The sequence below is a fragment of the Engraulis encrasicolus genome, chromosome 5 (genome assembly GCF_034702125.1).
Source record: "Engraulis encrasicolus isolate BLACKSEA-1 chromosome 5, IST_EnEncr_1.0, whole genome shotgun sequence".
NCBI classification, from domain to species: Eukaryota; Metazoa; Chordata; class Actinopteri; order Clupeiformes; family Engraulidae; genus Engraulis; species Engraulis encrasicolus.
Window position 1 is genome coordinate 43,844,276 of NC_085861.1, and position 12,500 is coordinate 43,856,775.

The window sequence follows — 12,500 nt, forward strand, 5'->3', positions numbered from 1 at the left end:
CATACACTGATTGCACATGAATAATCATTGTCAGTGTAAAATGTAATGTATTAATACTATTATTTCATTGACATTCTATTTCTGTGAGATTTTCAGGCATTGCTATAGTGCCCCCCAAAGACATTTGGTGCCCTAGGCGTCCGCCTTGTCTGCCTATGCCTATCGCCGGCCCTGCATGGTATGCTATATGCCGGTGATAGCAGTGTGAAGGTGTGATTGCACGTCTTAAAGGGAAGGCGAGACGCAGGGAGATGAGACAGAGGCAAGGGGAAATATAAATACATTGTAGAAAGTTTGGTCTTCTGCATTATGCATTTTTCAATCTGTTACGAAATGCACCCTGTTATAAACTTGCTGTTATCAAATAGCAAATGAACCCACTATGACCTAAAGGGTCTACCAGAAATGAACAGAATTGTCAACACTGTTAACGGTATATGTGTATGCTGTAGATGTTGCTGCTGGTCTAAAAGTTTGTGTTGAACAGATGCTACTCCTGGTTATAATGGGTTAAAAGGCGTGATGTTACATCACATTACATTACATTACATTACATTACATTACATTACATTACATTACATTTGGCATACGCTTTATAACTTGCCTGGTTAACACCAGACCTAATCACAAGTGACTGTCTTTCAGATCGAAACGATTGTGTAGAACTAAAGGCAGTATGGGAGTTCCCAGGCTACTTTATAACCATAGCGACTTACAATCAAGGTCAGAATCATAGCCAACATCACAAAATGACATCATCATAGCCAACATGATGTCTCTTACTAAAGCCCCTGTATAGTGTCGTGGTAGAGTAGTATGATGGTAGTTAAGTCATTTCAAAGACTATTACAGTGTTCCATTGGCAGAATGGCGCACATAATGAGACTACTCGTTGTTTTGCTTTTTTTCCTCACTCATCTCCTTTGTGTATCTTTTTTCACCTTGTCTGCCCATCTGCCAGGGAGCTTGTGTTTCTCCCTTCTTTTCTCTCAATCTTTTGTCTACTTTACGTCTCTGACTTGAATTACTGTGACACCGTGCTCACATTTGACCTCGATCATAAATTTTTAGTTGATATGTGTCTGCGTCAGGGTGTGACTGTGTGGATATCAGTGTGTGTGTGTGTGTGTGTGTGTGTGTGTGTGTGTGTGTGTGTGTGTGTGTGTGTGTGTGTGTGTGTGTGTGTGTGTGTGTGTGTGTGTGTGTGTGTGTGTGTGTGTGTGTATGTGTGTGTGTGTGCGTGTGTGCGTGCATGCATGCATACGTGTGGGGGGTGTCTGTGTGTGGTGTGGGTGTGTGTGTGTGTGTGGGGGGGGGGGTGTCTGAGTGTGTGTGTGTGTGTGTGTCTGTATTGTGTGTGTCTGTGTCTGTATCTATATCTGCATCTGTGGTGTGTGTCTGTGTGCCTTTATATATGTGTCGATATACTTGTGTGTGCGTGTGTGCTATCACATTGGCATACTTTGTGTGTGTGCGTGTGTGTGCGTGCATGTGCCCGTGTGTCTTGTGTGTGTGTGTGTGTGTGTGTGTGTGTGTGTGTGTGCACGTATAGGTGTCAGCGTCTGTATCTATGTCTGCATCTGTGATGTGTGTCTGTGTATATGTGTCGATATATTTGTGTGCGCGACGTGTGTGCTATCACAATGGCATACTTTGTGTGTGTGTGTGCGCCCGTGCGTGTGTGTGCCTGTGTGTGTGTGTGTGTGTGTGTGTGTGTGCGTGCGCGCGTGTGTATGTGCCTGTGTGTATGTGCCTGTGTGTGTGTGTGCCTGTGTGTGTGTGTGTGTGCGTGCGCGCGTGTGTATGTGCCTGTGTGTATGTGCCTGTGTGTGTGTGTGCCTGTGTGTGTGTGTGTGTGTGTGTGTGTGTGTGTGTGTGTGTGTGTGTGTGTGTGTGTGTGTGTGTGTGTGTGTGTGTGTGTGTGTGTGTGTGTGTGTGTGTGTGTGTGTGTGTGTGTGTGTGTGTGTGTGGAGATATATTGCCGTTCCGTCTTGCTGCCCTTGCCCTGTGGTGATTGCAGTGAGCAGCTAGACGACTCTCCTTACCACTCTCCAACGTTTTTCCCCTTAGTATTTTGTCAGCATATCACTTTCCCCTCAGCTCACCATTTAACTTCTCTACAGCCTCCTCTCTATCCCTCCATCTCTCTGTCTCTCTGTCTCTCTCTTTCCCTACGTCTTATGTAACTCCATCTGTCACGTTTAGTCCTTTTCGTTTACCTCCTCAAACCTCCTGCGTTTCTCACTCGTTTGCAATTGTATTCATCTTCTTGTTCGCATTTATATTCGCATCTGTGTTCATTGTTTTTCAGTCGGCCTGTGTCTCAGTTTCTCTTTCTATAGGTCTCTTCTCTCTCCACCAACGCTCTCTGATTTCTCTCTTCTCTCTCCAACCCTGTCTCCAACTCTCTCTCTCTCTCTCTCTCTCTCTCTCTCTCTCTCTCTCTCTCTCTCTCTCTCTCTCTCTCTTATAGTCTTATAGTCTTGTTCTCCATCTCAGTCTCTCTCATGTTACTGGCTGAGATGGCTCAGGTTGTGCCTTCATGAGTGACGTGTGATGGATGCTGGTGTGTGTGTTTCGTCTTACGCCAGCTGACGAGAGGCCTGTGTCGTCTTACCTGACCTGGCCTGGCCTTAGCTGCCTGTAACAGAAGCATCTCTCTCTATCTCATTCAGGGTCTTTTTCTTTCTTTCCTTCTTTCTTTCTTTCTTTCTTTCTTTCTTTCTTTCTTTCTTTCTTTCTTTCTTTCTTTCTTTCTTTCCTTCTTCCCTTCTATCTATCTATCTATCTATCTATCTATCTATCTATCTATCTATCGTTTGTATATATCTTTCTTTCTTTCTTTCTTTCTTTCTTTCTTTCTTTCTTTCTTTCTTGCTCTTTCTGGCTCTCTCTCTCTACTCATCCACCTATTCTTCCAAATCTCTGTCCGACTCTCTCTCTCTCCATATCTGACTCTTTATCTCTCTCTCTCTCTCTCTCTCTCTCTCTCTCTCTCTCTCTCTCTCTCTCTCTCAATATTGTCTTACCTCCTCTACGGATAAAGGCTGCTACAAATGTTTCGGATCTGAAAGCACAAAAAAAGCACATACTGGCAGATGTGCACGTGTATGTTTTGGGTGTGCATAAATGAAAATCTGAATTTGCAAATGTGTGCGTTTCTATCTATTACTCTATGTGAGTCATGTGTGATTATGTGTGTGTGACGTGTGTGTGCGTGCGCCCTTGTGTGTGTGTGTGTGTGTGTGTGTGTGTGTGTGTGTGTGTGTGTGTGCATGCGTGGGCGCACGCCTGTGTGTGTATGTGTGTGTGTTTGTGTGTGTGTGTGTGTGTGTGTTTGTTGAGGTAGGGTGTCTTGATGCGTATGTCTAGTGACTTCACAGCCAATTCTAAGAATTCTAAGTACATTTGTGTCTTAACGCTTAGCGCTTGAGCAATCCTGTCTGTGTTGCCTTTGGTCTTGGCCTCCTCTCACGCATTACAGGGAAATTTCCACCATGACTGGGAGCCCTAGGGCCACAAACACAAGCTAAGCACATCCCAACTGCTGAAAATGCAATGAATGAAAAATATTACTATGGCACACAACCGCCGGCATCACAGTTCAAGTGCGTGCCAACGTATTTAATGACTCTGTCTGCTCTCCTCTTCTTCCTACCCCTTTTGTGTATCTATCCATTTTCTTCTTTCCCTCTTTCTTTTTTCTCTGTATTTCTTTCTGTATTTCTTTCTGTATTTCTTTCTTTCTTTCTTTCTGTCTGTCTGTCTGTCTTTCTTTCTTTCTTTCTTTCTGTCTATCTTTTGTTCTCTCTCTCTCTCTCTCTCTCTCTGTGTCCCTCTCTCTCTCTCTCTCTCTCTCTCTCTCTCTCTCTCTCTCTCTCTCTCTCTCTCTCTCTCTCTCTCTCTCTCTCTCTCTCTCTCTCTATCTCTCTCTCTCCTCTCCTCTCCCAGTGCGGATGGCATGTACGAGGTGTCCTTCTACTCCAACGCGGTGGTGTCTCATGACGGCAGCGTGTTCTGGCTGCCCCCGGCCATCTACAAGAGCGCCTGCAAGATCGAGGTCAAGCACTTCCCCTTCGACCAGCAGAACTGCACCCTCACCTTCCGCTCCTGGACATACGACCGCTCCGAGGTTTGGACCTACATCTGGATTACGCGTTTCACTGTTTTTCATATACATTTTTGTTAGTAAAAGTGGTGGGGGGTTAGCCAGTATCAGATATACATAACTATCATTAATGTACGTAAAGACTATGTTGTGAGGTTTCATATGACATATGATTTAAAAACCCCTAAAGGTGAAGGAACTAGAAATTCCATTTGAAGGGCAGGCCCGAATCACATTAAAATAAGAGAAACGGGAGCTTGGTGTCGCAGACTTTACTTTCAGTTTTCATGTGATTTTGCTAGTCCTGCACCCAATCTTTTTGAGACAGATGTGCGTGTTTTTCTCTTTTTTGCAACTAGAAATTCCATTCTCAACACAAAATCTTTATAGTTTCAACGGACTTAGTCAACGTGCGAGGTGTTTGCTGTGAAGGTATCCACCTCAATAATAAAGTGCTGGGGGAAACCCTGTGTTTATGTTGTTTGCTATTCTGGACACCCTAATTTCCTTTGCCATTAAAAGTATCTCTTTTCTCTTCTATGCTACGCCGCTCTTCTCAACCCGATTACTTGAAGGTTCTATTGTGTTTTTGATTATATGCTTATGTCATGGATTTAATAAAAAATAGTCCTTTTGATCACACACTGCTCCCCATCACACACTGCTCCCACTAGGATGGACGGAGGGGAGCGTTTTTTTTGGGACTTGCCTTCGTCACTCGCTCAAAAAAGAAAAAAAAAAAGATTATTATTGGAGCATAGTCTGGGGGCTGTTTTTTTTGTTTACTCCCCTCTCTTTCATCATTATATTGCTGTATTGCTCATGCTCATTTTGGACACTTTAATTTCCTTCCGGATAAATAACATTTATCCACTCCACTCTACTCGACTACCTCACTCTCGTAGTTTACTCTACTATTCTACTCTACTCTACTCTACTAATCTACTCTACTCTATTATGCACTATTCTTAAAGTTTTTTTAGGGCTTTTTGGCCTTTATTATTATAGGACAGTGTGAGAGTAGACAGGAAATGATTGGGAGAGAGAAATGGCCCTGGCTGGACTCGCACCGGGGTCCCCATGGGCAATGTAAGCCCAGATGTGCACTATTCTACCGATGTACTCTACCGTACTCTGCTCTACTCTACTCTCCTCTTATCGTCTCTACTACTCTGCGCTAGGTGGACCTGGTACTACGCACGGACGTGGCCAGTATGGACGACTTCACGCCGAGTGGCGAGTGGGACATCATCGCGCTGCCCGGCCGGCGCAACGAGAACAAGGGCGACCCCAACTACGTGGACATCACCTACGACTTCATCATCCGCCGCAAGCCGCTCTTCTACACCATCAACCTCATCATCCCCTGTGTGCTCATCACCTCGCTGGCCATCCTGGTCTTCTACCTGCCCTCAGGTATGGTATCTGGTCGTCGGATAGAAAAATAGACTGTCTTGCACACTGTAAAGCCCCCTTGGTGTGATTTAGTTGTTGAATCTCGACTTTGTCTTAACACAGGTCTTTGTCTTTGTCAGGTGTATTTAGGGCTGGGCACCGATCAGATTTTTTTTTGTTTCCGGTTCCAGTTCCAATTCCAGTACCTTAATTTCGGTGCCGGTTCCTGAACGATGCCATTTTCGGTTGCTATTTCATAAACACTCCATGTATGAAGACCTGTGTTGTGTTCAATTCCCCAATAATCACAGCAGTGTACACATGTTGCACTTTTAAGTTGAACCCACTGGACTTCTACAGTACTTGCACCTTGATGATTTTAGTCTCTAATTGTGCAACAGTTCCACCAGTGTTGAAAAAACTTTGTTGAACTAGTACTACCGTAGTGTTAAACTATTACGACATTACACTGCCTTTAACAACACGTTATGCTGCGCAATACAGTATGTGCGGTCATTGCCATTCTGCCAAATGATAATAATAATATCAATAATAATAATAATAATAATAATAATAATAATAATAATAATAATAATAATAATAGAACAAACTTTTTTATTACAGGGGTTATGTCTTAACGCTTCATCATTTTCTGCTATCATCTTGTTATGTGTATTTCCCAGACTGCGGCGAGAAGATGACGCTGTGCATCTCGGTGCTGCTGGCGCTCACCGTCTTCCTGCTGCTGATCTCCAAGATCGTGCCGCCCACCTCGCTGGACGTGCCGCTGGTGGGCAAGTACCTGATGTTCACCATGGTGCTGGTCACCTTCTCCATCGTCACCAGCGTCTGCGTGCTCAACGTGCACCACCGCTCGCCTACCACGCACACCATGCCGCCCTGGGTCAAGCTGGTCTTCCTCAACAAGCTGCCCGCGCTGCTCTTCATGCGCCAGCCACGCAACAGCAGCGAGCGCCAGAAGCTGCGGCACCGCCGGCACGCGGCCGAGAGGCGCCAGGCGGCCCAGGTCGGTGGTCTAGGTGCAGGAGGAGGGGCCACAGCTGGCTCTGGGGCCCGCAGCCTGGGGCTGCTCGCTGGGCTGGGCCTGGGGGGGCTGGATGGCAACGGCGGCGGTGGTGGAAGTGGGAGCGCAGGAGTCGGCAGCGGAGGGGAGCTGGGGGATGGGGGAGCCGTTACCATGGCCACGGGTGGGTCGTCCTCCACGACGACGACGCTCGGAGGAGGAGGTGGGGGTGGTGGCGTCGGGGCGTTCGGGAAGGAGAACAACAGCGAGGCGTGCACCTGTTACGTCAACCACGCCTCGGTCAAGCAGTTTGGGGGGGAGATCCTCGGGGGAGGGGTGGTAGGTGGAGCAGGGGAGTCACCCGATGGGGTGAACGGACTGAGGGAAGGAGCGGGCAGCCGGGAGGGAGGAGGAGGAGGTGGAAGTGGTGGTGGGGGTGGAGGTGGAGGTGGAGGTGTTTCCCCCCTCCAGACGTCGGCACTGACGAGGGGGAAGCAGGTGACGCCTCCTGCGGCCGTGACGCAGGCCCTGCTGGGGCAGGTGGTGCCGGGGCTGGACGAGGCGGTGGACGGGGTGCGCTTCATCGCCAACCACATGAAGACGGAGGACGACGACCGCAGCGTGAGTCACACACACACAGACACATGCACACATGTACACACGTACACGGATGTAAGCACATGCACACACAAACACACACACACACACACACACACATATGCACTCAAACTCACATTCACATACTCATGCACACACAAACACACACACACGCACGCACACACACACACACACACACACACACACACACACACACACACACACACACACACACACACACACACACACACACACACACACACACACACACACACATGCATGATCATACAAATAGACACTTACACACGTGTACACAGTAAATTCTGCAGTGTTCATTTAACACTTAGAGAGTTGATTTCACATCATTTGGACTCAAATGAACTCTCTAAGTGTTGAATTAACACCACAACATTTACTGTGTAGGCACATACACACACATATGCAGACCACAAATATCACAAAGTATGTGCTAATCCAGCGAGACCCATGCAGAGTACGAATTAGTATATAGTTTTGTGTGCGGCAACGTGTACGGTATTTTAACCATGGTACCCTTGGCTAACATTTTAGATTTGGATCTAATTTATTTCCATTTAACAACTGTAATTACACAGTCACAGATACTCTAGGTCTTCAGGACGTGTACATGTGGAGTGTTTGTTTCAGCCGTTGACTGATAGACTATAAGACAGACAAAGGGTTGCAATTAGCGCGACTCTTTGGCCAGGTAGATGTCCTAATGAAGAAAATCCCCTGTTTTAAATGCACAAGTAGAATCAAGACATTCCCTGTAATTAACTTCTTTAATTTCATTGATTTGGGACTGGTGTGGCATGTAAGGTAGACATGCTCCCCAAACTGTGATTGCTTCCCCCTGGTGGAACGCTGGGTAATGGCAGCCAAGGTGACACATTTGCTGGCTGGGGCATGAAATGGATCTAGACACCTGAGCAAACACAGATCAACCCTACTACAACACTACTCGCACGCAATACAATCGCAATAGACAAAATGGACAAGAATAAAAAAGCACATGTTATTTCTGGAGCTCACCCTCAGAGAACTCAGAGAACAGTTGGTCTTGGCAGGCAGGCTGCTATGTTGATCTGCCATTTAAAATCTCTTACATAGTCTGAATATACATGTAATCCAGAGATGATATGCTAAATGTTATATGAGGTTGAGGGATTTTAATATCTGGTTTAACAGAATCAACTCTGAGAAATTGACATACAGAGAGTATGTACAGAATATTCAGCGCCTGTTCTAGTCATTTAAGAGCTGTAGACGCACACCCGATTTCCTTTTTAAGCATTTATAAATTGACATATGTAAACATACCATCGTGCATCTGATCAAGCACAGCTGGTCTAGGACCTACACATAGAGTGAGTGCACGTGAATAATCATTCTCAATGTAAAGTGTAAAGTTTTATTACGCTTGACTCGGGGCGTTACTGGCACCCCCAAGGCATCTGGCACCCTAGGCGTCTACATATGCCTAGCACCAGCCCTGAGTATTTGGAACATTTTGAAAGAATTTTTGAATTGTTGCCAATTTTGCTGTGGACATTTACACGTGTCTCAGCTCACACACACACAGGGAGGAAGAGTACAGTGCTGTAAAAAAGAGGGAGCCTCCCGTGGGGAAGGTTTGGAAACCATTAGTATAAACCCTTCAAATCACAATGGCTCTGTTTAAAAAAATGTAATTCACTTTCACCACATCAATTGATCATCACCATGCACATTTTAATCAAAAAATAAATCTGCCTGAGTGAGCCTTAAGCCTTTAAACGATCATGGGGGATTTGTGCTGGTTCCTCATCCATCTCTACTCTACCCTCCTGTGTAGTAGTAACTGCTGACAGCATGAGAAATGGCATTCCACCATTCCTACTACACTGTTACCTTGACCTGTCTGCCCTCTCTTTTTAAAAGGCTACTCTCTGATTGCTGTCAAATAAAAGTGTGGGGGTATTTAAGGAAAGTGAAGGCAGGAGAAAAGGAGGCATGATGATGAATACTGACTAGAGGTCAGTGTTGAGAGACCAGGAGGCGTTTCTCTGCCTTCTCTGCATGGCTCGTCAAATATTTACACGCTCTTAAATACACAGCACCGGATATCAGCCCACAAGCATAGCAATTTACCCAGTGAAGCTGATAGGAGAGGGGACAAAGGGGTCAGCTGTCCCGGTCCCAGAGAGACGGAGGAGCCCAGAAATGTAGTGGGCATGTATTGGGTGAGGGGGCCCTTTCCGATGATTTTATCCAGGGCCTGGTCAAATGCTGTCGGTGGTCCTGCATATGCCGGTACTCTTCCCCTCGCTCTGTTCCCCAGGGGGGAAGCAACCTTCAGTGGGGTGTGTACAGCAGCACAGCCCCCCGCTGGTCCTCCTCACTGTTTTCCTCATTGAGTTTTCTGACCCCCACTCCACCCCATCCCATCCCATCCCATCCCATCCACAGCAATGCACGGTGAAAAAGAGCTGACAGGCCTAATGCCCCCCCCTCTCCTGGGGCTTGCTTTGTTTTACCAATAGAGGAATGGAAACTGACTGGATGGAGGGTTAGCTGGCGGGCCGTTAGAGCTGAAAGGGGGGATCTACTGTTCGAATATTTTCTGTGTTATTTTCATGCAATCCTTTAACACAGCATAGCCATTATCAGCGTGATAACGGGGGATGGAATGAGGGACACAGGGAGGGATGATGGAGGGAGAAGGGAGGCAGGTGTGGAGGGAGGGATGGTTGGTTAGAGATAGAGAGGAAGAGGCTAGAGGATTCAGTGAGGGATGGCGGGATGAGAGAATGGATGAGGGAGGGGTGTCAGTGTCTTGCCCCTCCTCACAACACTGTTTTTATAAACAAAAAAACATGTATGTACCTGATGTACCTGATTCTGTGCTGCTTGGATCAAATTGGGTTTTCTTTTTAGGAACAACATCGTCTACCCACCTCTTTAGGTACAATGGACTAACTGGTGTTATCCCTATGTAATATCATGTGCTAGTGTTGTACTTATACACCATACATTTTCTTCTACTTTCATTTTGGGCACCTCTGGCATAATATAAGGAGGGAGGGAGGTATGGAGGAATGGAGAAATGGATGGAGGTATGGCTGCATGGTGAGGGAGGGATGACTGGACAGGAGAGATGGAGAGATACAGTAGATGGTGTGATGGAGATAAGGAGGCAGGGAAGGATGGAGATAACTGTTTGGATTACTGAAGCCAGTCACAGGTCTGCTTCTTTCCCATTCTCCCCTCCTCCCTGTCTCTCCTCCTCCCTTGTTCTCCTCTTTGCCCTCATCCTCATCCTCTCCTCTCCTCTCCTCTCCTCTCCTCTCCTCTCCTCTCCTCTCCTCTCCTCTCCTTCTCTTCATCATCTCCTCTCTTCCTTCTCCTCCTCCTCCTCATCTCCTCTCCTCTCCTCTCCTCTCCTCTCCTCTCCTCTCCTCTCCTCTCCTCTCCTCTCCTCATCTCCTCTCCTCTCCCTCTCCTCTCTTCTCACCCTCCTCCTCTCCTCTACTCTGCTCTCCTCTCCTCTCTTCCTTCTCCTCCTCTCCTTTCCTCTCCTCTCCTCTCCTCCTCTTCATAATCTCCTCTCCTCCTTCTCATCTCCTCTCATCCTCCTCCTCATCTCCTCTCTTCTCCTTTCCTCTCCTCTCCTCTCCTCCTCCTCCTCATCTCCTCTCCCCTCCTCTCCTCTCCTCTCACCCTCCTCCTCCTCTGCGCTGTGCTGCTGATTGATCCAATCAGCGCTGACTCAGCAGATCTGGTGCCTCTTGTCATTATTCTCAACTCAGCGGACACACTATGCACGCCGCCCGCTCCCCGGGGACCGGTTCGAAATCCATCGATTTCTGTATAGAGGCTTTTTACCCGGCGTCAATCACGGGCGCAATAGAGCCATATGCACTTAGTGGGAGTGAGCGAGGTTATATGGCGCTGTTAGGCGCCCGATGGAAACGTACGCCATGATTGAGAACATTGGCACGACACGCGCGCTGTGTCATGTCATGTGACATACTGTGATACAGGAAGCTAATCATAGTTATTGCGGCTGTTTCCTGTTAGTAGGTTTCCCATTGGTGATTTATAGAGATGCGCGTCTGGACTGAAATGGACTGAGGGAGATTAATAGGATTACTGAAACGTTATTGTGTCAATTCTTGGATGTGGACAGGTTTGTGTCACATTTGAAGGCTTTGATAGCTGTAATGGTTAAACTGTGTAGGATTGTGGTCAGAGTTGGTATTGCTACTATGCTGCTCATTGAAACTGTGTTGCCAATTGCCAAATTTGCTCTTTTCATGAATATTTACAAAGTAATCAACTAATATGTATTAGTGTGACCAAAGTACAGTAAGTTTTGCCGCTAAAAATGTCTATTTCTGGAAATTCGACATGGCGGACAATGGAGAAGATTCCCCTTTTCATGTATGAAAAGAGCAATTTTCCCTGTCATATCGAATATTTAGGATTTGATGGTGATGGTAATAAATATTCATGAAAAAGGTAAAATTTGTGAATGGGCAGCATGAATTCTGGAAATAAACAACTACAAAATATTACACAGTGCACCTTGGAACTTGGAGGTGAAAGGAACATCTGAATGTGGTTTGCCATTCGAGTCTACTATCTACATGAAGAAAGTTTAGAGAACTAGAGCTATGTAGTTCGCTATGAGGGTCATTTCAAGTGTAATCAGACACTTTGGGACCCGACCGACACGGATTTCAATCATACTTGCTGGGCCTGTTTAGTAGCAAGGTAGCACCCCAGAACTGCATTTGTGTGAATCTGACACCAAAATTAAGGGAGAAACAGACTAGCAAAGGTGTACATATGAGGATAGGACACTATGTATTCAGCCTTGATTATATCTGTCAGTGTAAGTCACAAAAGGATGTCTGAGGTGTTGTTTGAAAGCTCTTTTCTGGCTCTACAAATTACACACACTGCATGGAATACAACAACCTTCAGAGTATGAATTATGATACATTGAAAAATTCGAAATTGAATATCAAAAAACTTATATTTTAAAATGGCTGGTTTATTGTCTAAACATAGCCTGTAAGATCATAAACAACACCTGAAAATGGGGTGTTTGGTTCCTTCGCTAGTCTGTTTCTCCCTTAATATTGGTGTCAGATTGACACAAATGCAGTTCTGGGGTGCTACCTTGCTACTAAACAGGTACAGCAAGTATGATTGAAATCTGTGTCGGTCGGGTCCCAAAGTGTCTGTTTTCACGTGAAATGACCCATGACAGAAAATTCCACCTTCTAATAACTACTTAGCAGTCGTATTGCTTTCCTGGCTTTGTGCATCTTTTGAATTAGCATCCATAGGCTGTGATTAGGGGCAAGT

At 46.1% G+C, this 12,500-nt stretch overlaps 1 protein-coding gene across 1 annotated transcript in view; it reads left to right on the forward strand.

Moving 5' to 3' along the window:
• Positions 1-12,500, forward strand: part of chrnb2 (cholinergic receptor, nicotinic, beta 2) — a 29,828-nt gene that overhangs the window by 10,202 nt on the left and 7,126 nt on the right. The window contains exons 4-7 of the mRNA XM_063198256.1: positions 3,952-4,132; positions 5,290-5,524; positions 6,187-6,579; positions 6,748-7,148. Coding sequence (XP_063054326.1) covers positions 3,952-4,132; positions 5,290-5,524; positions 6,187-6,579; positions 6,748-7,148 — 1,210 coding nt within the window. The remainder of the gene's footprint in view (positions 1-3,951; positions 4,133-5,289; positions 5,525-6,186; positions 6,580-6,747; positions 7,149-12,500) is intronic.